The sequence below is a fragment of the Cebus imitator genome, unplaced genomic scaffold (assembly GCF_001604975.1).
Source record: "Cebus imitator isolate Cc_AM_T3 unplaced genomic scaffold, Cebus_imitator-1.0 Scaffold228, whole genome shotgun sequence".
NCBI classification, from domain to species: Eukaryota; Metazoa; Chordata; class Mammalia; order Primates; family Cebidae; genus Cebus; species Cebus imitator.
The window spans coordinates 1,521,249-1,545,980 of NW_016107543.1; the positions used below are offsets into that span (position 1 = coordinate 1,521,249).

The following is a 24,732-nucleotide window of genomic DNA, read 5'->3' on the forward strand; positions in this document are numbered from 1 at the left end:
AAAAAAAAAAAAAAAAAAAAAAAAAAAAAAAAAAAAAAAAAAAAAAATCTTACATAGCTGAGTGTGATGGTGTGTGCCTGTGCTTCCAGCTTCTCTGGAGGCTGAGGTAGAATGCCTGAGCCCAAGAGGTGGAAGTGGCAGTGAGCTGTGATCGCACCGCTGCACTCCAGCCTGGGTGACAGAGTAAGACCCTTTCTCAAAAATAATAATAATAGAAATGACAGCAGGACCAAATGCAAGGAAACTTGTGTCCTGATATCCTCAAGCTGCTGAATTCGCCAACCCTGGAATCTCCCCGCTTCCAGGCTTCCTGGTTAGAGAATACCTTTCCTTATTGTTTAAGCCATTTTGAATCAGAGTGCCTGTTCCTTGCAGCTGAAAGCATTCCCACTGATACACCTGAGGCCCAGCACTGCTTTACTGTTCTATTCAACCTTCATTTTTTTTTTTTTTAAGGTGTCACCTTCTAGAATTCTCATGATCTCACGGAGGCTTGCTCACACCCACGAGGTTATGCTTCCTGGCAGGCCAACAGAATCCAGCACTAAGACAGCAGAATTTGTAGCAGGCAGACTTGGGTTCAAGTCCCCGCTCCGTCACTTTTTAGCCATATGACCCTAATCGTGTATCTCTCTAGGCCTTCGTGTCTCACCTGCAAACAAGGATAACAGGCCCCATAGCACCTGATGTGCACGATGAGATGAAGCCAACAGGGCGTGAAGCCCGGGGCCGGCACCTGCAGTACACGTGCAACAAATGGTAGCCATTATGGTGATTGCTATTTTCACCTGTCATATTCGCTTTGTCTGTTTCCATCTGGATTGGGCCTGATCAGTGGCAAACTCATTCACTCATTCACCCAACAATTATTTACTGAGTGCCTACATATGCCAAGCACTATTCTAGGTGCTGTGGGGATGCAGCTGTGACAACATAGTTTAAGGTATAAAGTTGTTATGAGGAATAAAACAGGTGCATACACTCGGTACCTAACAGGTATGCTATCTGTCTTTCACTTGTCTCTCCATGCCCGAGAACCAATTTCTGTATTTCATTTTTTTTTCCAAAAAGATGGCGGCTCACTGTATTGCCCAGGCTGGTCTTGAATTCCTGGCCTCAAGTGCTCCTCCTGTCTTAGCCTTCCAAAGTGTTGGGATTACAGGCATGAGCCACTGCCCCCGCTCTCCCAGAACTAATTTCTGCCCTGCTGTGTACCCTGAGAGGCTGACTCCGGTCATTCCTTTGCTGACTGGCCTCTGGTTGGGTTTTGGGCAGTGGGGTCTATGGCAGGGTGAGAGAGGGAGGGGGTGAAGTTCCTTCCCTGCTCTCTCCTCCTTGGAGCAGTGTCACAGGCCACAGTTGTGCCGTCCACAGCACAGCTCTGCTGCTCCCACCCTCTGGGACTCTCTAAACACCTGCCCCACTGCTCTTCCCCCAGGGAGTCCCTTGTTTGCTCCCTCAATCCTCTGGTGTGGTCCTTTGATTAAAGTTTCTTCATATGGGGCCGGATGTAATGGCTCACACCTGTAATCCCAGTACTTTGGGAGGCCAAGGCAGGCCTTTGAGACCAGTCTGGTCAACATGGTGAAACCCCCTCTTTACTAAAAAAAATATAAAAATAAATAAAGGCTGGGTGTGGTGGCTCACACCTGTAATCCCAGCATTTTGGGAGGCCAGGGCGGGTGGATCACAAGGTCAGGAGTTCGAGACCAGCCTGGCCAACATGGTGAAACCCCGTCTCTACTAAAAGTACAAAAATTAACCTGGTGTGGTGGCATGTGCCTGCAATCCCAGCTACTTGGGAGGCTGAGACAGGAGAATTGCTTGAACCCGGGAGGCAGAGGTTGCAGTGAGCCAAGATCGTGCCACTGTGCTCCAGCCTGGGTGACAGAGCGAAGCTCAGTCTCAAAGAAAACAAATAGCAGTAAGCAGAAGAAATCAGCTCCACGCGCCAGGCACTGGGTACACTCTTTACTTAGATCATATTTAATTCTTAGTAATAGGCTTATGAGTCCTAGCTCATACTATTAGCTCCGTTTACAGACAAGGACACTGAGTCACGGCAGATTTCTTAGCCCTAATAGAAGAGGGGGTGTCCGTAGCTTCAGGTCACCACCAAGCCCTTGATCCTTGCAGGCCTGGGAACCTGGCTCCCATCCCTCCCTGGGCTCTTAAAGCACAACATTCATGGGCTTCTCTTCCTCTGACTGCCCCGTGGGGTCAGGCACTGTAGCAAGGCACCTGCAACTTAGAACTTCCTTACTCCCAATTTCCGTGTCCCTGATCCCGGCACTTCTAGTCCCCTCCACCTCAACGTTGTTGACAGCTTAGGCTCACTGGGTGAAGGAGAGGCCTTGGGCGCCGACCCCCACCCCCACCCCGTAGAGCTCGTGGTGGTTTTCCCAGCTCTCTCCTGCACCTGGCACTACGTGAGCTCAGGACCTGGCTGGATACTTCTGTCCCCATTGTACAGATGAGGAAGGGCCTGAGAAGAGAGAGGACTTGACCAAGGCCATGGGCTGAGCTGGCGTGGAGCATGTCCCACCAGTGGCCGGCGTGGCTGGAGCATGCGGAGGGCGTGGGGCGGAGGAGCACAGTGAGCTGAGGCTGCTGTGAAGGGCCTGGGCTGCACACGAAGGATTGGGCTTATCATCCACCAGGGGCCGGGGCAGGGATTTTAAGCTAGCAGGGGTGTGTGTGTGTGTCCGACACCAGAGACAATCAAATCTGCATTTTGCAGTTTCCTTCCCACTCGAAGGCCTTGGGAAATCAGTTAGAGGTGACAGAAGTCACAGGGAGATCTTAGAAGACCATGCATGTGGGTAAGACATAGATGGTTTTTCCCTGCTTCTCTATACTTTACTATTTAAAATTTCCACAGGAAACATGTATTACTTTACCAGAAAGAAGTAGTGGCTGGGCGCGGTGGCTCACACCTATAATCCCAGCACTTTGGGAGGCTGAGGTGGGCGGATCATGAAGTCAGGAATTCGAGACCAGCCTGACCAACATGGTGAAACCCCATCTCTACTAAAAATGCAAAATATATATATATATATTAGCCAGGTGTGGTGGTGCTCGGCTGTAATCCCAGCTGCTCAGGAGGCTGAGGCAGGAGAATCGTTTGAACCCGGGAGGCGGAGGTTGCAGTGAGCCGAGATGGCGCCATTACACTCCAGCCTGGGCAACAAAAAAGAAGCTGTTTGTAAGAAAGCCTACTGAAGCATTGGAAGTGAGACAGGGGCAGGGAGGGGCTCGGCAAGTCTGGGGTGGGCGATCCTTCCTGAGAGGGACAGCAGCTGGGGCAGCCTAGTAAGCTGGGGCGGGAGGGGGGGCATTGTGTCTGTTCAAGGAGCCTGGGGGCACAGGGAGGTGTGTGTGGGTGACTGGAGCGGAGACCTGGGTCGGGGCAGGGACTAAGCGGTGCCTGGTGCCTGAGGAGAGGAAAGAATGGTGTGAGAAGAGGCTGAGGAGTGGGCACAGGGAAGGAAAGAGGCGGGAAGAGAAGAGTCGCCCAGGCTGGGTGTGGTGGCTCACACCTGTAATCCCAGCACTTTGGGAGGCTGAGTCCGGTGGATCACCTGAGCTCAGGAGTTGGAGAACAGCCTGCCAACATGGTGAAACTCTGTCTCTACTAAAAATACAAAAATTAGTCAGCTTGGTGGCGCACGCCTGTAGTCCCAGCTGCTCAGGAGGCTGACACATGAGAATTACTTGAACCCGGAGGCGGAGGCTGCAGTAAACTAAGATTGTACCACTGCACTCCAGCCTGCATGACAGAGTGAGGCTCCCATCTCAAAAAAAAAAAAAAAAAAAAAAAAAAAGAGTCGCCCACCCAGAAAGAAGCCCTGAAGCTGGGGATGGAGGCTGGGGAGAGGATGCTGAGGAACAGAGGGTCTGCACAGCCCTATGCAGGTGTGGGGGGTCTACACAGCCATGCGCTGCAGAGCAGTGTGGGAGGGGGTGGAAAGAGCACACCTGGATGCCGCTGGGGACCCAGGCAAGCCCGGGAAGGGTGGAGGCTGGGCCATAAAGGCGTGAGGCTAACACCACAGCCGAGGAGCTGGGCTCTGGGGAGCGAGGGGCTAGGGTGGGAAACGGGAGCACGATTAGAGCTGAGGGCAGGGCCTGCTAGAGAGGATGAAGCTCTTTGCAGTGGGGAGGGAGGCAGTCTGGACTGGTGTATTGCCCCCCACTTGCCAGCTGTGTGGCCTTGGGTTAAGCCTGTTTCCTCACCTGTCACATGGGGGTAATAGACCTTCCTGTGGTGAGTGTGAGATGAGGTAACACAGGTTCCTGGCCCCAGCGAAAGCTCTGTCAATGTCAGCTGCTATGCTGGGCACCTGGACAGGACCAGGGGAACTCATCCCTGGCAGTGGCAGGAAAAGAGCTGTGGGTAAGACTCGCAGTGTATCTGGGGACCATGAGGAGGCAGGTGGGGAGCTGTGGAGAGGCTATGGGGGGCTGGAGGGCTGGTCTTTGAGAGGTTCTCCTGGGAGCCAGCAGGGAGGCAGGGCCTTGGGTGCCCAGGGCTGTGTCCCAGGGCCAGTGCAGGGAAAGGTTCCAGGGTTCCTGGGTCCTGATCTTGGCTGTGATGCCCCCTTGCTCTGCACCTTTGGAAAGCCCGTCCCTTCTCTGAGCTGTCCCCTCATCTGAAAAGGAGATGGACTAACCCATTTCTAACCTCTTGCTCTGAGTCTAGAACCTTCTTCAAGTGAGAGCATCTGGACATATCACAGACCCCACCCTCACACCCAGGATGGGCTTGGCATACAGGAGCTGCTCAGAAACATTCACTGACCCAAATGAGAGCACTGTCTCTCACAACTAGGTCTGGGGGCCACCCTGCACCTCTGACCAGGCCACACAGGCAGGCCACGGGCAGTAAACACCCATGGGTGAGGTTTGTCCACTCTACGCAGCCCCCACACCTGCTCATTAGATCTGAAAGAGACTGCAGCACCCCTGCAACTCCTTTGGCACCCTGCCCTTCCTGAGGGCCAAAGTGCCTCTCCCTTGTCCCCACCTCACCTTGCAAAGACGGGAGGTGACCCCACCGAAACCCAAACACAAGGCTGAAAGGCAGATGCAAAGCTGGCTTCTCCCTTGGCTAGGGGTGGCCTAAGAGCTAAGAGAGAGCCTGAGATGAGAGTGGGGTCTGGAAGAGCAGGCTGGGAACAGGGAGGGGAAGCAGAAGAGAGAACTGGGGTGGCAAGAAGGAAAGGGCCCCTAATCCCCCTTATGCATCCCAGGGTAGTCTGGGCCTGAGAAGGGACCCAGACGCTGGGGCTTCTGGAGTCTCAAACCGACCAGCTCACCCCTCCTCCAGGAGCAGCAGTGGTAGCTGGAGATGAGTCTTCTGTCTCTGAGTGAGGGGACTCCTGAGGGGGGGGTGCCAGGTTGGGAACTCAGGTTCTAATCCAGATCTAAAGCTCCGGGATCGGGAGGAGGAGGGAGAAGATGGTTCAGAGGGTGGGTGGGGCAGTTCTGGCAGGGAGGGTGTGTCTGGGCAGAGGCGGGGGAAGCTGGTCACGGGAGCAGGGGCAGGAGGTGCCCAGCGCAGGGCAGGGGCCCGGCATGCCACAGAGCGGGCCCAGGTGGCCCCACAGTCCCTGCCCTCACCTGCTGCTGGGCCTGGATCCGCATGTACTCGGCCCTCTGCTTGCCATGCTTGCTTTTGTCGGGGCTGCCCGCCTGGCCCTGGGCTGCCTTCAGCCGAGAGGCCCCCGGAGTCACCACCTTCATGGGCGGTACACTGCCTCCGCCACTCTGCAAGAAGAGGAACAGGGTTGCAGGGTCCGCGTGGGGTGAACCACACCAGAACCCTAGCACTGGGTTGGGTCTCGGGCTGGCACCTCCTCAGTGGGGCCCTCTGAGACCTGGAGACCCCTCTCTGGCTCCACATCCCAGTCCAGGACCCAGGCCCACCCTCTGAGCCCCCATTTACGGCCTCCCTGCAGGAGAGTGGGGGTGCTGCCCAGCCAGCTTCCCAGCGGCTCCTGAGGGACACTCTTTGGTGGCTTCCTTGAGTAGCCCAGGGGCAGCTGATACCCTTCTTGGGGAGCCTCTGCTAAAGTGAGGGTCCCCAGCAGTGCCCCCGCTCCCGGCAAGGGGTACCGTCTGGACCTGGGTGCACATGCCAGCGAGGGGCTCTCTATAACGGCACACAGAACAGACGGGCGGCCTCAGGCCACATCCTCCTCCTAATGGGAGGATGGAGGTGAGGTCTCCCATGGGGGCAAGCTTGGCCCCCATGAACCTCCCCAAGTACCAGGCCTGCCCAGGGGACACTGGGGATCCAGAGGCGCGAGCAGAGAGGGGACAGAGACAGAAAGTCAGACGGCAGGGGAGGGGAGCATGGGGATGGAAGGTGGGGAGAAAACTTTATTAGGTGCTTTACAGGTACAGGGCAGAAGGGGAGAGGCCCTGGTTCTTGCCAAAGCTGGGGGCTGGCCGACCCCTGGGTAGACCGGCTTCCCAGCCTCCCCCGGACTCTGCCTGCAAACCCTGCTCTGGCACCAGGCTTCCAGCAGAGCAGTAAGAGCTGAGAGAAGGCTGGTGGGAGGAGGGGGCTGGCCTGGCACTCCTGCTGCCCGCTACTCTGTCCGACTCTGGAATGGAGCAGGAGGGCAGCAGGGGAGGATTAAGAGGGGGCAGCCACCTGGGGGCCAAGGGGTAGGGATGGAGGGCTGTCAGGGGGCCCCACAGCAAGGCCTGTGCCCATGTTGCCCAGGGTGGCTTCCAGCTCCCGGAGCGTCTCCTCCAGGCTGTCCATCCGCTGGGCGGTGGCGCCCCATGCAGTGCAGCCTGAGCTGGCGGCAGCCTGGCCCTGGCACTCCCTACTGCACGTTTGGACATCATGTCCAGAGTCCTTGAGGGTCTTTTCTGGGTAGGTGTCAGCAGTAGAGGTCTCCGGAGTCCCATCCTGGGCTGGTCCCTGAGGCCCGGGGACCCTGGCTCCTTTATCCTCTGGGCTGCAGCCTCCTCTGCCCAGTGTCTTCAGAACTGCCCCCTCCTTCTGGGGCATGAAGCCACTCCTTGGCCCGGGAGTCTCCCCGACTGCCCCTGGCAGGGCCTGTGGGCCATCCCAGCCCCTCCTGCTGTCAGCCAGGGTCCGAGGTTTTGGGGTAGGAGCTGTCCTGGGTCCTGGTTCCTCAAGTCTGATCTCTGGCGTGGAGGGAGGGTTGGGGGCATACTCTGTCAAGATGATCCTCGGGATGCAGAAGGCCCTGGGACCTGGGACAGCCTGGGGGCAGAAGGAAGATGAAGCAGCATGTGATTCCTACAACCAAACCCCAAGCTAAAAGGGGGGTTACAGTTAGGTGAGCCTAGCCCCCTTCTTTCACAGATGGGGACACTGAGGCAGGGAGGGTCCTGAGAGAGGCTACCCAGTAAGTTGGAGGCAGAATTGGGACCAGAATTCAGGTGTCTTCTCTCCATACCGCATGGCCCCCTGCTTTCTGGGAAAGGTGCTAGCTTGCCCAGGGGCAGGCAACGTTTAGTTCACACCGCCCATGTAAGCTCCAGGGGCTGGTCTCAGTGTCGCCCCCGGGAGTGTGCCCATCTGTGACTAAGCACCAAGGTGGGGCTGGTGGAGGGTTAAGTGAGCTCGCCGGGCATGGAGTGAGTGCTTCAGAAATATTAGCTATTTGTTGAAATGAATGGAATGACCAAGACCTTCGACCCTGTGTGGGCAGAGACCACATGTCAGCCTCTGGCCTTGGAGGGTGGGGACACATCCCATCTCAAACCATAGACTTCTGGTCCCCCCCAACTTTGTGTGCTCTCCCCAAGAGCTTCACAGCCAGATGGGTGGGGCTCGCCTCCTGCCAAACCCTCTGCTGCACACACTCGGGCAAAGCTTCCTTGGGCACCTGCTCCAGTGCCAGCATCCCAGCATATGGCCTCAGTGAGGACACAGAGGGAGGCCCCAAATACCACTTCCTGACGTCAGTGAAATCCTGGTCTAACTCTGAGCACCAGGCTTGTGCCAGGCGTGGCCACACCCATCCTCACCTTCAGTGCCTACCTTAACCTGTGAAGTGACTGCTGCTCTTACCAGAGCGAGAGGTTACATGCTTCACCCAAGGTCACCCACCCACAGCTAGTTAGTGGCAGAGCCTGGATTTGAACCCAGATAGTCTGACTCCAAGGCCAGTGCTCCTTCCACTAAAGGGAGCCATAGGGAGATGGGAGCTGGTAGCAGGGACCCCCAACCACCCCCTTGCAAAGGAACCCACCCAGCCTTACCACCTACTTACCTGGAAGCAGGGGGTGCTGACTGGGAAGGCAGAGAGGGCGACCTCACGCTCGCCCAGCTCCACTGCCCGATGTGGCTGCAGGATGCAGAGGGTTGGCCAGGGGCAAAAGGCCTCATCCACTGGGCCCCTCAGGATTGGCCTCCAGAGCCGGAAAGGGGCAGGGCTTGGATGGGAGGGGCCAAAGTGCTGGGGGCACAGCCAGCCCAGGAGGCGCTCCTTCCACACAGCTCATCCTAGAGGTTCCTCGCATTGCCCTGTGCCCATCCCCTGCCCAGCAGGAGGCACTGTCCGCTGTCTGATGCCCCTCTGTTCCTCCCCCGCCAGGAAACCAAAGTGCCACCAGGCCTCCAGCCAGGCTAGAAATCAGGTGGCCGCCAGCCCAGCGTTCACTGTGAGCCAGGGAGACCCAGAAAGGGAGTGTGTGCACATGGGAGGCTGTCCTCCCCAGAGCAAAGGTCCCCCTGCCTCAGCCAGATTCCCAGATCCTCCCCCTTCCCTCCTCCCCAAGCACAGTCCCCAGGGGTGGGGTGCAGACAGCAGGTTCACCCCCAAATTCCCAGGAAAGAATAAAGAGGAAATAAGTTCAGCAGGACAGCAGCAAGAACTGAGGTTAGAGAGAAGGAAGAACTTCCCAATGCAGAAAGAACCGGCAGCCAAGGACCGGCATGGGTTTCTTCCATTCCAAGCTCTCTGTCAAAGAAAGCAACGTGGGCCATGGGGATGGTGAGGCTGCAGACGGGCCTGCCCCTGCGGTGTCCTGACCCCCAGCACAAGGCATAGATTCTAGTGGGGAAACAGAGCCCCTCCCGGCACAGGCAGCAGAGCAGTGGGGATGGAGGTGGGGGCTAGGCAAGGGCTCAGGACAAGGTCAGATTTTGAGTTGGACCCAAAGTCATCCTGTCAGCAAGATCCAAACTCCAGTCTTGGCCCAAGACCATACTTAGCTTTCAGTCCAGACCTAAGCTCAGACTGTGAACCAGAACAAAATACTCCAGCCCCCATCGGCAAACCCATGAGAAAATGCAGACACAAGGGGCCACCAGACACCCAGGCTGCTGGAGTCTCGGGGATCCCCCCTAGCAGGCAGCGGGGAGGAAGGGTTATGCGCCTGTCCTTGGAGTGGGGGAGGGGTAAGTCCACGTATGACGCTGTGGCAGTGGCTGTGGCCGTGGCGGGACTCAGGACGGTGACTGGCGTTTTAGCAGGTTAGCGTGAGAGGTGAGAGGAAGCTGTGGAGGCACAGGCAGAGAGAGAGCTGTGAGAAGTGGGGGGCAGCCCCGTTACCTTCCGTGTAGGGCCCAGGGCTGAGCCCCTGGGGGGCCCCAGGTCCTGGGGGGACAGCAAGGTGGGGATCTGCTGGCGGCGGGGCGTGGGGGGGAGGGAAGACACTGAGCTTCTCTCAAACACCTGAGGAGCAGAAGGTGGGGACAGGTTTGGAGGAGGGGGTACCAGGGAGGACGGGGGTGCTGGCCTGTGGCCCTGGCACCCTTGGGGAGGGTGGCCTGGGATGGCATCAGGCCCCCAGCCTCACCCCTTGGTCCCTTGCCATGGCCACCAGCCCTCTCTGGCCTCATTTGGTCACCTCCTCCAGAGGCCCTGGTAGTCCAGGTCTCTGGCACTGGGGCTGGGAGTGGCTGAGAACACTTGAGTGTGGTGACTGACACCACGGGGAGAGTGGAGGCATGAGGTGTGAGCCTCAGAGCTCTGCCCTCAGAATACTCAAGCCTGGGGGGCTCAAGCATGAGCTGATCTTGGAACACTCAGGGCTGGGGGTCTCCAAACTCGGTGATCTCAGATTCTTCGGGCGTGGGGCTTTCAGAGTGCAGGAGGTCTGCCGATACTTGGGGGACTCAGGGACTACAATTTAAAAACTCAAACCTGCAAGGAGAGAAGACTTGAGACCCCCACCCCTCATTTTGCAGTGAAGAAATGGAGGCAAGAAGGCTGGGGTCTGAGCACAGCCAGTGCTCCACGGGAAGCCCCAGGGCCCATCCTCCGCCTCATGTCACCTGGCCTGGGGGCAGCCTGGCAGGGAAGGGGGTCTGGCTGAGGCCTCGGGGGCCAGGCGGGTCCTGACCCACCTCCAGCTCTGCGATGATGCGATCCTCATCATCCTCGTCCTTGATGGCCGAGGCCATGATGGGTGGTGTGGAGGCCGGGCGGGCCACCTCGGACACTGCCCGGCGCAGCTTCACTTGGGGCTTCTGCACCTCCAGCTCCTCGGACTCGGCCTTCTGCAAGGCCCGGGACCCCTGTCAGGGCCAGGCTCTGCCTCCCTTCAGCACCAGCTCACCTCACCCATCTCCCATCCACCCAGCTTCTCATCTGCTACTTCTGCTGTCCCCTGCCAGGGTGTCCCCCAACGGGCAGGGGCCTGACATGAAATTAAGGCAAATACACATACCCAGGGTCCCAAACTAGCACAACAAAGTCACCACCTGCCACCCCCTCTTTCCTTCCATGTCCTCTGAGAAAGGGGTCTCTTTCCCACCCCAAAGGGTCTGCAGAAGTCATCTGAAGCTTCATCCTAACTCAGTCCCAGGGCCCTCTGTCCAAGGGGGGAGTGGTACCTTGATGAAGGCCGAGTCCTTCTTGCTGGTGACCACCACCTCTCCAGTGCGTGTGGTGGTCAGGCCATGAGAGGAGGGGAAGCTCCGGCGGGGAGGGGGCGGCGGGGGCGACTTGGAGGGCTTCTCTGTGCGGTATCGGGGCACTGTCAACTCATCTGCAGGCACCAAGGGGCTGGGGGTCAGAGGGCCTGCAATCCTGGAGTCAGTTCGCTGCATCTAACTTGAAGGGAATAAACCTTGCCTCTTCCTCCACAGAGGACCAGGAGGAGGGAAGCGGAAAGCCTGGGGGCAAGAACACAGGGCCCTCCTCCTCTTCTTCCTGCACTCCAGCCCCAGCCCTGGCCCTCTCCTGACAGCACCCACTCTTCCGACTCCAAGGGTGGTCTGTGGACCAGCAGCACAGGCAGCACCCGGAAGCTTGTCACAACTGCCGCTCAGGCCCCACCCCCAGGCTGCTAAACCAGAATCCGGCTGAACAGATCCCGGGGTGATGGACGTACATTCAAGCTGGAGAGGCACTGCTCTAACCCCCTCCTTCCCCCTGCCCCTCACTCTTGCTCAGCTCTCCATCGCTCCTCCAAAGATCCTAGCCCCTCCCACTGGGCTCTCCTTTCCCTGGATTTTTCCTCCACTCCTGTTCCCAGAGTAACCTGCAGAGAGGTCACTCTCACAGTGCCATTTCCCTGGCCTTTGATCCTGCAGTGGCTCCCCATCACCCCAAACCATGTCCAACCTCCTTAGGCCAGCACCTCTGCACCTGCCAAGCTTCCAGCCTCAGCTCCACCTGCTGCACCCCGGCTTAGACCCTGTTCAGGCCACGCCACACACACACCTCCAGGGGTTTGCACATGCTGTTCCCTCACCCTGGAGTGCCCTCTCTCACTGGCTAGGTAAGTGCCCCACTCATTTGCAAGACTTCAGCGAAAAGTCACCTCTTTTTTTTAAAGAGGGGGAGAGGTGGGGGTGAGTGGGGTGGGGGGTTTGAAAAGTCACCTCTTTTGGGAAGGCTTCCTGCCCTCGCAGGGCCTCTGCCAGGACTGCACAGCAAGGGCATTCACCCCTGGTACTCCATTTAGCACCTGCATGCTAGTTCTCTTTACAGACTAGGCATGGCCCGGCACAGATTACTTACTCACTTTAAGCCTGTCTCTTCATCTGTAAAATGGGACTAGCTACTGTATCTGCCTCCTGGGCTTGTTATAAAATTATAAGGACGAATACATTAAAAGCATTGGAACAGTTCTTACCACAGAGTAAGTGCATGATAAACACAAATGTCAGTATTATTTCCCTCACTAAATTTTGAGCTCCTTGAAAGCAAGCCCTGTCTTATTTCTATATTTCCAGCACCCAGAACACAGTAGGTGCTTAACAAATATGCACTGAAGGAATGAATAAAGTGAAGGAATGATGATTGCCACTTCTGGTCCGGATTTCTGCCTGCCCTGCGACCATGACTTAAGCTGGGGAGCGGAGCATGGAGCCGTGTCAGTACCAGCGCTGGAGCCTGCCCTCAGCACAGCCTGGTTTGTGGCATGCGCCCAGCCACGTCGTGGAGGCGGATAACTCTGCCTGGACTTGCTCATCTTCCATGCCTGGTCCTCTCAGTGGCTCCGTCCCACGACGGTGGGAAAAGCCCAGGATGAAGTCAGCTTGCCCTGTCCTTCTGGGTCTTGGTCTCCCTTTAGTGGTGAGACCGGGACTCCCTTGTCTGGCAGCCCAACCACAATGATCTTGATGCCCCAGTGCTGCCCTGTCAGCCTGAGCTCCCAAGGAGGGCACTCCCCCATGGTGGGCTCCCCACCATCCCTACTGCTCCCCATACCTGAGCCTCTCCTCCCGCTGGGCTCTGTTCGGGGGGCTGCCTTCTGGCCGTGGGGGGCCTTGGGGGGCTTGTGGTCTGGAGTGGGGGCTGGGCCTGGATGGGCCTTGCTGGCACAGTCCAGGTCAGGGATGGCCTTGAGCAGCTCCGCCTGTGTCTCTTCCAGCAGCCGGTTGATGTCCTTGGCACTGTACTGGGTCAGGGCTGCTCGCTTCTCCTCCCAGTCTCGCTCTGCAGCCTTGAGAGGGGGCCAGGAGTCAGGACTGAGGTAGCTCTCCTGCTCCAGGACCTCTGGGGCCTCAGCCTCCTCCCCACAGCCATACAGGCAGGGAAGGAAGCCTCCGATTTAATCCCACCTCCAGGAAGACCCTTCGACTTCACGTGGGTATCACATGCCATTCTCATGGGTTAGGAATGCCACCTTCATTATATACTACATTCGTGATAAACTTAAGACTTATTTCTGGGAACTCTATTGTTTCTTTGACTACAAAGTCTACTCTTGGGCAAACATCATACTGCTTTAATTATTGCACCTTTATAATATGCTTTCTGTCTAGTGGGACTAATGTTACCCTTATTATGCTTCTTAGACTTCCATGAGGGCACTGGCCCTCCTCCCCCAAGGAAAAAGACCCACATGATTGGCACTCCCCACCCTAGGAAGGATGGTGGTAAGAATGTGTGAACCTAGCTCAGGGCACCACCCACAATCCCTGGCCCCAGCACCTCAACAGACACAGCCTTGTCCATGCTTCTCTTGCCAGGAGTGTCCAGGCCTTTGGTGGGGTTGCTCCCTTTTGGGGCAAGAGAGGCTCCTTCAGCTGGCCCGCTCAGCTCGTGAAGGTTCAGCGGGGGGCTGGGGGGTGGCATTTCGAAGTCCACACTCTTGTTGAAGTCAGTCTCTGCCGTCACCTTCTTGGGGGACTGACTCAGGAGGTTGTTCGGGGGTGGCCACACACCTTCATCCACTTGCCTGAGGTTGGAAGAGTTGGGAACAGCTGTGAGCCCAGCAGGTGGCGGCCCTTCTTTGGGAAGGCTGGCCTGAGGGAGATGGGGTAGGAGGCAGGCTCTGGGATGCTGCAGGAGAGGTGGAGGGCCTGGGGAGGAGTGACCGCCCCTAAATAAGAGGAAGCTGAGTCTACAGCATGCAGGGGTCACTGCATGGAGCTGAGGTGCCGGTCCATCGGCATGCCGGTGACCTTCGGGGGAGTTGGGGTAAGGGTTCAGTCTGACCTATGGGTCTGGGCCGGGTGTGTGATCCCATGGGAAATTAGAGGTCAGGGACAGAATGACCTTCGGATCTGGGCCAGTGTGTCCGTGACCCCACGGCAGCGCTTGAGGAGCCCGTCCAGGCGCTGAGGCTCCTCCTTCAGGAACTTCACCGCTTCCACCTCCACGCGCAGCACCACCCTCATCTTGCTCTGCAGGCCTGGGAAATGAGCTAAGGAGACAGGAAGGCGTGAGCCGGGGCCAGAGGGAGCACTGCTGACTGGGAGGAGAGGATGGTGGTGGCAGTACAGCAGACTCCCCCGCCCTGGACCTCGCACAGCGTTCACAGGCCCCAGACCCACCCTTGAGCTCCGTCAGAGTCTCCCCGAGCTGCTTCAGCACCAGTGCCTTCTCCTCCAGCTCGGGGCCAGGCACCAGCCGGTGGTTGTGGGACACGTCTCTCTGGATCTTCTCCACCGATTTCTCCAGGTCACTGCAGTCACAGAGAGACCCTCTCAGCCCTTTTGGTCTGAGATGCCAGCCTAGCCCCCTGAAATTGGGCAGCTGGAAAGAAATCGGGCCACCAGTGGATCAAAATTAAAAGCAGGAGGCCAGGCATGGTGGTCACGCCTGTAATTCCAGCACTTTGGGAGGCTGAGGCCGGTGGATCACTTGAACCCAGGAGTTCAAGACCAGCCTGGGCAACATCGGGAGACCTCATCTCTACTAAAAAATAAAACAATTAGCTGGGCGTAGTGGCAGGCACCTGTAGTCTCAGCTACTTGGAAGGCTAAGGCAGGGGGATCACTTGAGCCCAGGAGGTTGAGACTGCAGTGAGCCATGATTGTGCCACTCCACTCTAGCATGAGTGACAGAGGGAGAACTTGTCTCAAAAACAAACAAACATAAAAGTCAGCCACCAGGCCACATACTCAAGCAAAACCTGCAATGCCAAATCTCAGGGATGAGGAGACTTGAGAAGCGCTCCCTAAGAGGTGCCCTGCTCCATCTGCCCCCCTTGGAAGCTTTGATCCTCAGCAATATCTGCCCAGGTATCTCTCATTGTAACTTGTATCCCCTGATTCTATTCTGCCAAGGAAGCAGAGAGAACTTGATTGCTTTTCAGAGAACTGGAGGCAGCAGCACATGCCCCTGGGGAGGTCTCTTGTCTCAGGGGAAACTGACATGTCCATTGCCCTTCTCCCAAATGATCCAGCCACACGGCCTCTTTCCGAGGGCCAAAGCTGCTTTAGCTTTTCAGCTGGCATATGCTGACCTTGTTTCATTTAAGACCCTATATTCCTCTAAAATATAAATCAGACCAGGTCATCACTCCTGCCATTGAACCCTAAATGGATCCTATCATCCTGAGGCTAACATCCAAATTTTTCAATGCAACCAAGAAGAGCAGGAAGGTGGTAGTTGAAAACTTGGCTCTAGGCTGGGCACAGTGGCTCACGCCTATAACCCCAGCACTTTGGGAAGCCGAGGTGGGTGGATCACCTGAGGTTGGGAGTTCGACACCAGCCTGGCCATGATGGTAAAACCCCAACTCTACTAAAAATACAAAAATTAGCTGGGCATGGTGGCAGGCACCTGTAAGCCCAGCTACTTGGGAGGCTGAGGCAGAGAAATTACTTGAACCTGGAAGGCAGAGGTTGCAGTGAGCAGAGATCACGCCGCTGCACTCCAGCCTGGGCAACAGAGCAAGACTCTGTCTTAAAAAAAAGAAAGAAAGAAAGAAAACTTGGCTCTAGAGTCAGAATGATCCAGCTCCCATCCTAGCTCTGCCCTTCCCAGAGGAGAGAGCTTCAGCAAGGTAAGTAATATGTCTGGACCTCAACCTCCTCGTCCAAAAAATAGGGATGGCAAGAGTTCCCCACCAGGTGGTGGCTCATGCCTATAACCCCAGCACTTTGGGAGGCCGAGGTGAGTGGATCACCTGAGGTCAAGCGTTCAAGACCAGCCTGGCCAACATGGTGAAACCCCGTCTCTACTAAATATACAAAAATTAGCCAGCCATGTGGCATGCACCTGTAATCCCAGCTACTCAGGAGGCTAAGGCAGGAGAATCGCTTGGACTTGGGAGGCAGAGGTTGGGGTGAGCCGAGACCACGCCATTCCACTCTGGCTTGGGCAACAGAGTGAGACTCCATCTCAAAAAAAAAAAAAAGAGGTTCCCTTTCATGGGGGCGAATGCAGATGGGAAAGCAGGCAGCAAGGGCTCAGTGCCTGGGAGCTGTCCTAGCTTTCTGTGCCGCTGTCCCCCGTCCCATCTGGCTTCTGCTTAGAGCCCTTCAGAGCTGCCCTGAGGTCCAGCCGGGCACAGGGGCTCATGCCTGTAATCCCAGCACCTGGGAGGCTGAGGCCACTGCACTCCAGCCTGGGCAACAAGAGTGAAACTCCATCAAAAAAAAAAAAAAAAGAACTGCTCTGAGCTCTGAGGTCCTACACATGCTGCCCTCTCTGGCTCTTTATTTTCTCTGCCTAGAATATTCCATTTACCCATACACATACATGCACACACACATGTGCTAACTCCCGGTGATCCTCAGGTCTCAGTGGGAAGCTCTCCTCCAATCCCTCCCCCTGCAGTTGTTAGGTCTGCTTCCTGCCCTCTGAACCTCTGAAGCTCCTGTTGGCTGGGTTGTGCAACCTTCTGGACTACTAACCCCAGGCTGGCAAGGACCATGTCTTCTAGATACAGTTCGTTTCTAGCACCTGGCATGGTGCCTGGTGTAGAGTAGATGTCTGGGAAATAATTGTGGAATGAATGAACAAGGGAGAGAAGGAACTGCTGCCCAGGTAGGTCATCTCAGTTCGGTACTTGAGTCGCTGACATCCCTGACCCACATTTGGGACTTTATGTACATTTCTGTCAAATCCCATCTGTTGGATTCCAGCTCAGTCCAGGTGCCAACAACTTTTGAATTTCAGTTCTACCATCCAACAGATTTGCTCCCCCTTAAAGCTCTGTGTCATCAGCAAATCTTATCAGCATGCCTTACACGTCTTCATCCAACTAGCAGGTGCAAAGACAGACTAGGTTGGAGTCAAGGGCAAAACTTGTGACTCAGCAGCACTACCAGTTAAAGAGCTATCCTGTATTTATGCACTTACTGTATGCCAGGTGCCACAGTCAGCCCTTGGCTTTCATTACTTTAATTAATCCTGGAGGTGGGAACAGTTATTATCTTCAGCTTACACACGGACAAACAGTGGCTCAGATCCTAGACTACATATCCCAGCCTCCCTTGCGGTGAAAAGTGGCCATTTAACTGAAGTCTACCCAGTGGAAGGTGAGTGGGAGGGGCACATGCTGCTTCCAGACCTGGCCCACAAAAACCTCCATGTAAGCTCCTCCACACTCCTTTCACCTTTTTTGTTGGTTGGAAACTTTCTGGGTGATCTTGGAAAACACATGTTGAAGATGGCAGAACCTCCATCAGCCTGGGTCCCTGAATGACTGCATGGAGAAGAGCCACCCTGCGAACCCACCCAATACTGTTCCATGAGAAAGATATATTTATTACTTTTGAAATTATTATAATTATTTTTTAAGACAGGGTTTCACCATGTTGGTCAGGCTGGTCTTGAACTCCCGACCTCAGGTGATCCGCCCGCCTTGGCCTCCAAAGTGCTTGTATTACAGGTGTGAGCCACCACGTCCGGCCTACTTTTGAATTATTAAACAATTTTAGAGCTTATTTGTTAGAGCAAGGTACCCTAATTAATAAGCTATCCTAACTAAAGCTTTGGCATTAAAAAAAAAAAAAGGAAAAAAAGATATTCAAAGACTTTCACTAGTTAGTCAAAGGTCACACAGCTATTTTGTGGCAAAGCAGGATCTACTCACATCTGACTTCAGCCATCGGCTCTGCCACATCTCATTTCCACACTAGACTATCACCCACGCTGCTCCCAATCCATACGCTGTCCTAGCCCAGCCCTCGCGCTACCAAATGGGTAAGAACAAGTCCCCTGCTCATATATGTGACATCTGACTGGTCCAGGCTGTGCCAGTTTTATAAAATGGTCACTCCCAAACATCACTCACAGGGGAAAGAGACTTTCATTTAAAGGATTCAAATAAGCCTTCAGGAGGTGACAACACTGCAACTCCCAGGTAGGAGGAACTAGGCTTCCCTTAAGCTCCATCGGCACTTGATCTTCTGATCATCCAATCTGCCAAAGTTTTGGGGCCTCTAACCTGGGCAAGCTCTGCAAATGAGTTCCAGACCAGCTAGTCTAGACACTGGATTAAAAAGCAGCTGGGTTTTCCAAACCCAGGTTTAGTCTTGGAGGGGTCAAGAGGGGAGAGTCAAGATGGAACGAGCTAAATAATTTATGGGACACCATGCAAAATGAAAATGTTACCTCTAGTTTAAAAACGATTAAGAATTTCAAGATGGCAACAGCAGAGCATTACACCAAGCATGGGGCCCTTCCAAGCACAGAGGCCTGCATGACTGCACAGGTGGCATACCTACAAAGCTGGCCCTGGGTTAGGCAAAGGTAGATTCCAGGACCTAAAAGGTTTCAGTCAGCAGAGCCTACCCCTAAAGGCAACGTCCACACAGACCTTAAGTGCTGGGCTAGATGGACAGGTGAGTGAGCCAAGCTGAATGAACAGAACCAGTTTTAACTTCCAGCAAGTTGCCAGAAAAGAGGAAGGGCATAGCAAATTGGAGCAAAAGTAAGTATACAGGGGCTATGGCCAGAGTGTGGGGCAAGGGGGCTGCAGGGTTAAAGCCTGGGGGGGCTAAGGGAGCTGGGCGGGGAGGGCCTTCATGGCCAGGTTGGAGCCCAGGAGAGGCAGGAGCCCCCTTTCAGGAGGATGGAGAATCCTGTCAGAAACAGTACTGCAGGTCCCAAGCTCTCTCAAGTAAACAGTCTGAGTAATGGGTTTGATGATGGGGCAGGGGGTGGAGAGTCTGTTCCTGGAGAACCAAGGCCCTCAGGGAGACAAGGACCAAACATTTATAATGATGACAGCATAAATCTGTCCTTTCATATCTCCTGCCTCTGTGCTTTTAGATCTCCTTTAATTTCCCTTTAATGTCTTGGTGAAGTTCCTTTTGAAAATTCCAACCCCCCTCCTCTGGGCTGAATGAAAAGGGCCAAGGAACGGATAGAAACTCTGGGGAAATAGAATTCCCTGGATGAGGAGAGATGGCACCTGCCAGTCTGCCTGGAGATCTGGCTGGAGTCATCACTAAGTTGTCACACCTAGAATGATGGAGTGGCTGCCCTTGGCTTAGGTCCCCATGGGGTGGCCCCTTACCCTATTTCAGCCACATGGTGTCATGGGAATCACTGCCCTGGGCCTTGCTGAAATGCACATGTACCATTAGGCTACATGGGCCCCAGCCTGAGGAGGAGTGACCCATCTCAAGGAGCCCCTTGCAACAGGCTCATTTATGACTTGGTGAGGAGGCTGGGTTCCAAGGGCAGCCTCTCCTGGCTCCTGGAGTCGCTGGCCAGTACAGCTCAACCCCTTGTTGAAAAGAGGCAAAAAGCTTAATGCTGAGTACAGATGAGGACACTGGGGCACAGAGAGGGGCAGGAACTGCCCTGATCACTCCATCCCTCACTGGCACTGGACTCCAGATCCCCTAGTGCCCTGTGTCACCAAGAGGGGGCCCACAGGAAGGAGCAGGGGGCCTGGGTCTCAGATCCCTATCACTGGCGAGGGAAAGCAGGGTGGGAGTGCTCACTCCCTGAATGGACACTGAAAGGCAGCATCTCCCTTCAAAGGTGCCAGACAATGAAATCGTTGGCCAGACAGCCATTTGCTAAATTTGGATCAGAAGACTGTCTTCTGTTAACCCCTCCATGTCTAAGCATGCGGAGGCAGAGTGTTCACAATACCTCCTTCTTTCTGAAAACACTACAGCCCTGTTCCAGCCGCATTAGGAAGGAAGCTGGGTTTTCCTTGGCTATATCTGGACTCCGAGATCAGGGAATCGGATCGCCAATGGTGGCCGGTCAGCGCCAGGCTGGAGCAGTGGCGGCACCTGAACGCTCCACCTGAACACACTACCCGAGGGTCACTGTGCACAGTTACAGGCCAGAATGAAAGTAGGCAGAGGGCAGAGGAAAATCAGGCAGCTGGCCACATGACAGGGAAGCTGTAGCCGTAAGCAAGGCCATAGCAAAAGCAGGCATCGAGCCAGAAAAAAGGAATCAGGAATAATGCCAGACGGTCAAAGGTCTGTGGGTCACAGATAAATCAGGCCAGAGGAGAATGAAATCAGACTTCAGAACAGACCAACGTCACCTGTGACTCAGAAGGAAGGGAGCTGCGCCTCCCAGGGAAACCAGGTTGCGAGTCACTCCGGCCGCACCCCCACCCCTCCCTCCGCCGCCAGCCCTGCCTCACTTTAGCTGCTGGGTAATGAGCTCCTCGTCGTTGAGATAGCGCAGCCTCTCCTCCTCCACCAGGGTGCGCTGGCGCTGCAGCGGGTCCTCCTGCCGCCGCGCAGCCTCCGACACGCGCATGCTCAGCTCTGTCTCCGTGCGCTTCAGCAGCGCGCGCACCGACTCCTGGTTCTGTAGCTGCGGGACGCACGGACGGATGGACCCGGGTGGGGGGAGCGGAGGCGCGCGGCAGGGGAAGGGCCGGGAGAAGGCCGGTAGAGGACTGCCCAATGCTGCAGGGCGGGGCTCTGCAGAAGATGCGGCTGCTTGGCTCCGCCTCGGGCAGCAGCGAAGGGGTGGGATGGCGAAGGGCAGGGGCAGAGGGCTAAGTTCTGGGGAAGAACAGAGGCAGGAGGAGAACGGATGGAGATCGTGGAGCGGGGAGCGTTAAAATGGGCCATGCAAAGGGGCAGCTGCATGGCTGTGGCCTCCAGCAGCAGTGAGGGGGTGGTATTGCAGCGGGGGGCGGACAAGGTTAAGTTCTGGGGAATATGAGACAGGAGAAGGGGGTAGGGATATTTGCAGGACAGGGTGTGGCCCTATGTAGGGCACTGCCGACAGTGTGGGCCCCATGGCTGTGGCTTCCATCATCCCTGAATGGGGACGGGACTGGAATGAAGGACTCAAGCGTTGGCGTTTGACAGAGTTTCCGTGGCTGGGACAGGAAGACTAAGTTAACGATTGATCCAACCGGGTCGCAAGCCTGAATGGCGGGGCCCAGATGGCAATTCTCTGCCCCCTCCCCAGCCTGTCTTTGCTCATTATCCTCACCTGACAGGCCCTGGGCCCGCTTGAGGAGCGGACACGGCAATGCCAAGCTCCTGACAGGTGGGACCATCTGCCCGGCAGGGCTAGGGAGGCTGTCGGGGCTCAGGAGGGAGGAGCTGAGGGGACTTGGGGGAAGGGTTCTCGCAGCATGAAAGGGATGCAGGGCAGGAAGGAACTGGAACTGCCCCGAGGGATACTGACGAGGGAGGGGGCTCAGTGGGTGACTGGGGCTCCAGGAGGGCTATGGGGACTCAGGGAAGGAGAAGGAGGGCTCAATGAGGGGGACACGGGCGAGGGGTAGGGGCTTAGTGAGGGGAGCGGAGGTTCAGCGAGGGGGCGGAAGCTCAAGAAAGGGGAAGGGGAGAAAGGGTTCGGAGAGAGACTAGTGAGCGGCGAAGGACTCGGGCGTGGGAGGTCTGGGGAAAGGATAAGGGAGTACGGGATGGGGCGGGATTTGTGGGAAGGAACTTCGACCAGTAGGTGGGCGTTGGTGGGGCGGGGCCCGGGACTGGGCGGTACCTGGAGCTTGCGCAACTGCTGGAGCTGGCCGCGCAGGTCACTGGCGCTGTTCTGCAGGCCTCTCAGGTGCAGCTGCATCTGCAGCCGGCTAACAGCGGTAGGCTGCCCTGCGGGGGTGCTGCCGGCCGAGGGCGGGGGCGGGCCGGACACCGGGGTGGCCCCGCTGCTCCGGCCGCCTGACCCGCAAGCTGCAGAGAACCACGAGGATGGGAGAAAATGAACAAATTGTAAGCCTGGGAAGGACTGGAGCAAGGTCCTCCCTACTCTCCGACCCCACAGAGTAGCCAGAGAAGTCCATGGCTCTGACTACCTGCCCCAAGGCCCTAAGGGTGGGGACCAAAGTGCCCGGGCAAAGACCTCTTGGGCTAAGGTGACCACTCATGTATTCATTGAAAGCCCAGTGATGTAGCTATTGCTTAATCCCCACTTTATAGATTGGAAAACAGACTCCCTAGGGAACAAGGATGGGGGAGGGGAAGGGTCACTCACGTGCTGGGGGGGTGGCTGCTCCATTGGAGCCTTCAATCTTCTCACTGTGGCACAGGGGAAAAAGATAGGCATCAGGGGGTCCAGGCCAGCCCCAGACCTTCAGAGCTGGGTGGGACCTTGGATGTCATCTCCTCCAGCTCTCTGATCTCAAGATGGAGTCCCAGAGAAGGGAAGGGACTCACCCAGGGTCACCCAGTGAGACACTGGCAGAGCCGACGCCCATTTCCCCTTCCTCCTGCTCCACCCCCAGGCCCTCGCAGTGGTGTTGGGAGAGGGGCCTCACCTGGGGGTCTCAGGCTCAGAGCCTCGGAGTAAGGCGCTCTGCACCAGGCCTGTGAGGCTGGCAATCTGCTTCTCCATGGCCTCCATGCGCTCCCTGGGGAGGAAGGGGGTCTGAGTAACCTCGCCTTGCATAGGGTCCCTCCTGCCCAGCCCCCCATCCCTAAGATTGGTGACCAGAGGAAACATATCCCATTCCTGGCTGCCCACACACAGACAACTCAAAGGGCCCCAATGCCTAAGGATCAAGCCCACAGCCTCCCACCTCACCTTTCACACCCTCCCTTAAGGCTGCACGGTGGTCTCTCATGCCTGGCAGTGCTTTCCCCTGTCTGCTCTGCTTTTCTCCTGACCTCCTCCTGACAGGTGGGACCATCTGCCAGGCAGGGTGGGGGAAGACTGTTGGGGCTCAGGAGGGAGCCTCCCGAAACCATTCCAAAGAACCCAGAAGCCCCAAGGAACCCCTCCTTCCATGCCACCCAAGGGAAGTGGAAAGTATTTTGAGTGTCTCTCCACTAGACCAGGAGAGGGACTGGGTTTGTGTGAAGGCCAATGGCTTCTTCTCACGGCTCAGCAGCGCTGCCTGAGGGTGCAGGTTATCTACTGCCCTGGGTACCTCCTCCAGCCCTGCACCCTTAGGAAGGGACTGGGTGATGGGCAGGGGCTTCTCAGCCTGGAGTCTAGGTACCCAAATGTGCTCCTTTCCCGTCACTATTTCTAAACAGCACCCTCCTCCCCAGTGGACTTCAGCTGGCCTGGTGCTGGACAGCTCTCACTGCTGCAAATTCTAACCTGGAAAGGCACTGAAAGTGGTTCAGCCCCTCAATTTTACAGTTGGGGAAACTGAGGCTCAGAAAATGGATGCAAACCTAGGTATCCAGAGTCCTCATCTGGGGACCTCTCAACTACCCCCTTGAGTCTTGCGGATGGGAGGAAAACGGCAAGCTGGTCTCTCCAATGCCCGCCCTGCCACATCCAAGATGCTCTCTGCGATCCTTCAAGACTACTCAATGTCTCCAAAGGACTACGGAATCTCAGTCCAGGCCACACACCTGCCACGGACTCTGCCGTGCCCCCTTTCTGCAGCGCTCCCCCATCCCCCCACCCCATCCCTGAGGCCTGGTGAATGTCCCTCACCTGGTCTCCGTGTCCTTGGCTGGCACTGGCGGCCCAAACGCAACCAGCGGGCGCTCCCCAGGCCCAGGGAAGAGCTCTGAAGGGGGAGCGCCGGCCGTCGAGGCGCTCCCGGTGCTGCGGGTCTTCCCTCCAGGACTTTCCGCGAAGACGGACGAGCCCGAGTCTTTGCGGAAGGACTGGCGCACCGGCGAGGCGCGGCTGGGTGGCCCCGAGTAGGGGCTGTGCGGTGGCGGGGGTCCTCCGGGGGGCGCCGCCACGTCTGCCAGCTTTTGCGGCGACGAGGGCGGCAGGCGGAAGCCGTAGCCGTCGCCGTAGAGCGGGCCGCCGCCGCCCGCCGCCTTGTACAGGGAGTCCTCCAGGTCCGACTGCAGCGCGGCGGCCGAGTAGGTGCTGAGCGAGCGCACCGAGCCGCGCTTGTACAGGCCGCCGGCGCCCGGGTAGGCGAACGGGTCGCCAGCTGCCGCGGCCAGGCTCAGACGGCCCTCGTGCAGCAGCCCGTAGGGGTCGGCGTAGAGGCCCTCGCCCTTCACCAGCACCATACTGCCCGCCTTGCCCGCCAGGTCCTCGTCCGGCTTCACGTCGCGCCGTTCCAGGATGGCGCTGGGGCTGGGGCTGACGCCCTGGGCGGCGGGGGCACCTCCCAGCCGCTCTGCCGCGTGGTGCACCGGGCTGCCGGCGTATGAGGGCGGGCGCCCCCCGGCGTACGAGAGGCGCGAGCGCGACGGCGAGCCCGACTGCAGCCCGGACGGCAGCCCCGACGGCAGCCCGGGCGGCGGCGAGCCGGATGCCAGGTGCGGCGCTGGCGACAGGTTGTTGAGGCGCCGCGTGGGCGACGACTCCCGCGACGCGTACACCATCTCTCTCTGCGCAGAAGACAGCCCAGACCCCCACAGCTGGTCACCAAGGACACCTCTGCCCCTTGCTTGAGAAGCCAGCATCTCCTCCCTGACGCTTAGGAAGTCCCTTCTGCTCTCTGCCCTCCCTCTATCCGGCTGCGGTAGGGCCCCTTTTCCATCAGGGTTCCCAGCATGGAGGAAAAGGTGGCTGATGGAGAGGCACCAGCGGGGTAAACCCTCAGCTCAGCTACTGTGAGGAGTAGGAAGTAGAAGGGAAAGGGATGGCTCCTGAGAGAGCCCTCAGACTATCTGGGGGCAAGTTAGTGGAATCCCGAGTGGACAGGCCAGGAATAGAAGGGAAGTAGCAGGTGGGAGAGGGGCTCTTCCCTAACCCCTCAGCCCTATGCTCCCTTCTCCCA

General features: G+C 57.0%; 1 protein-coding gene across 7 annotated transcripts in view; it reads right to left on the minus strand.

Moving 5' to 3' along the window:
- The window catches only part of SRCIN1 (SRC kinase signaling inhibitor 1), a 69,632-nt gene that overhangs the window by 2,780 nt on the left and 42,120 nt on the right, over positions 1-24,732 (minus strand). For 3 of the 7 annotated variants that reach the window (XM_017497093.2, XM_037727352.1, XM_037727351.1), the window contains 13 exons: positions 23,478-24,340; positions 22,345-22,437; positions 22,062-22,105; positions 21,573-21,760; positions 20,248-20,423; positions 14,228-14,358; positions 13,950-14,097; positions 13,383-13,629; positions 12,657-12,891; positions 10,832-10,986; positions 10,343-10,495; positions 9,546-9,668; positions 6,349-7,246 (listed from right to left, as the gene is read on the minus strand). In XM_017497093.2, coding sequence (XP_017352582.1) covers positions 6,644-7,246; positions 9,546-9,668; positions 10,343-10,495; positions 10,832-10,986; positions 12,657-12,891; positions 13,383-13,629; positions 13,950-14,097; positions 14,228-14,358; positions 20,248-20,423; positions 21,573-21,760; positions 22,062-22,105; positions 22,345-22,437; positions 23,478-24,340 — 3,159 coding nt within the window. In that variant the 3' untranslated portion in view covers positions 6,349-6,643. Of the gene's footprint in view, positions 1-5,622; positions 5,770-6,348; positions 7,247-9,545; positions 9,669-10,342; positions 10,496-10,831; positions 10,987-12,656; positions 12,892-13,382; positions 13,630-13,949; positions 14,098-14,227; positions 14,359-20,247; positions 20,424-21,572; positions 21,761-22,061; positions 22,106-22,344; positions 22,438-23,477; positions 24,341-24,732 lie in introns of those variants that run through there. The other 4 variants (XM_017497091.2, XM_017497087.2, XM_037727350.1 and 1 more) reach the window with 2 other exon arrangements.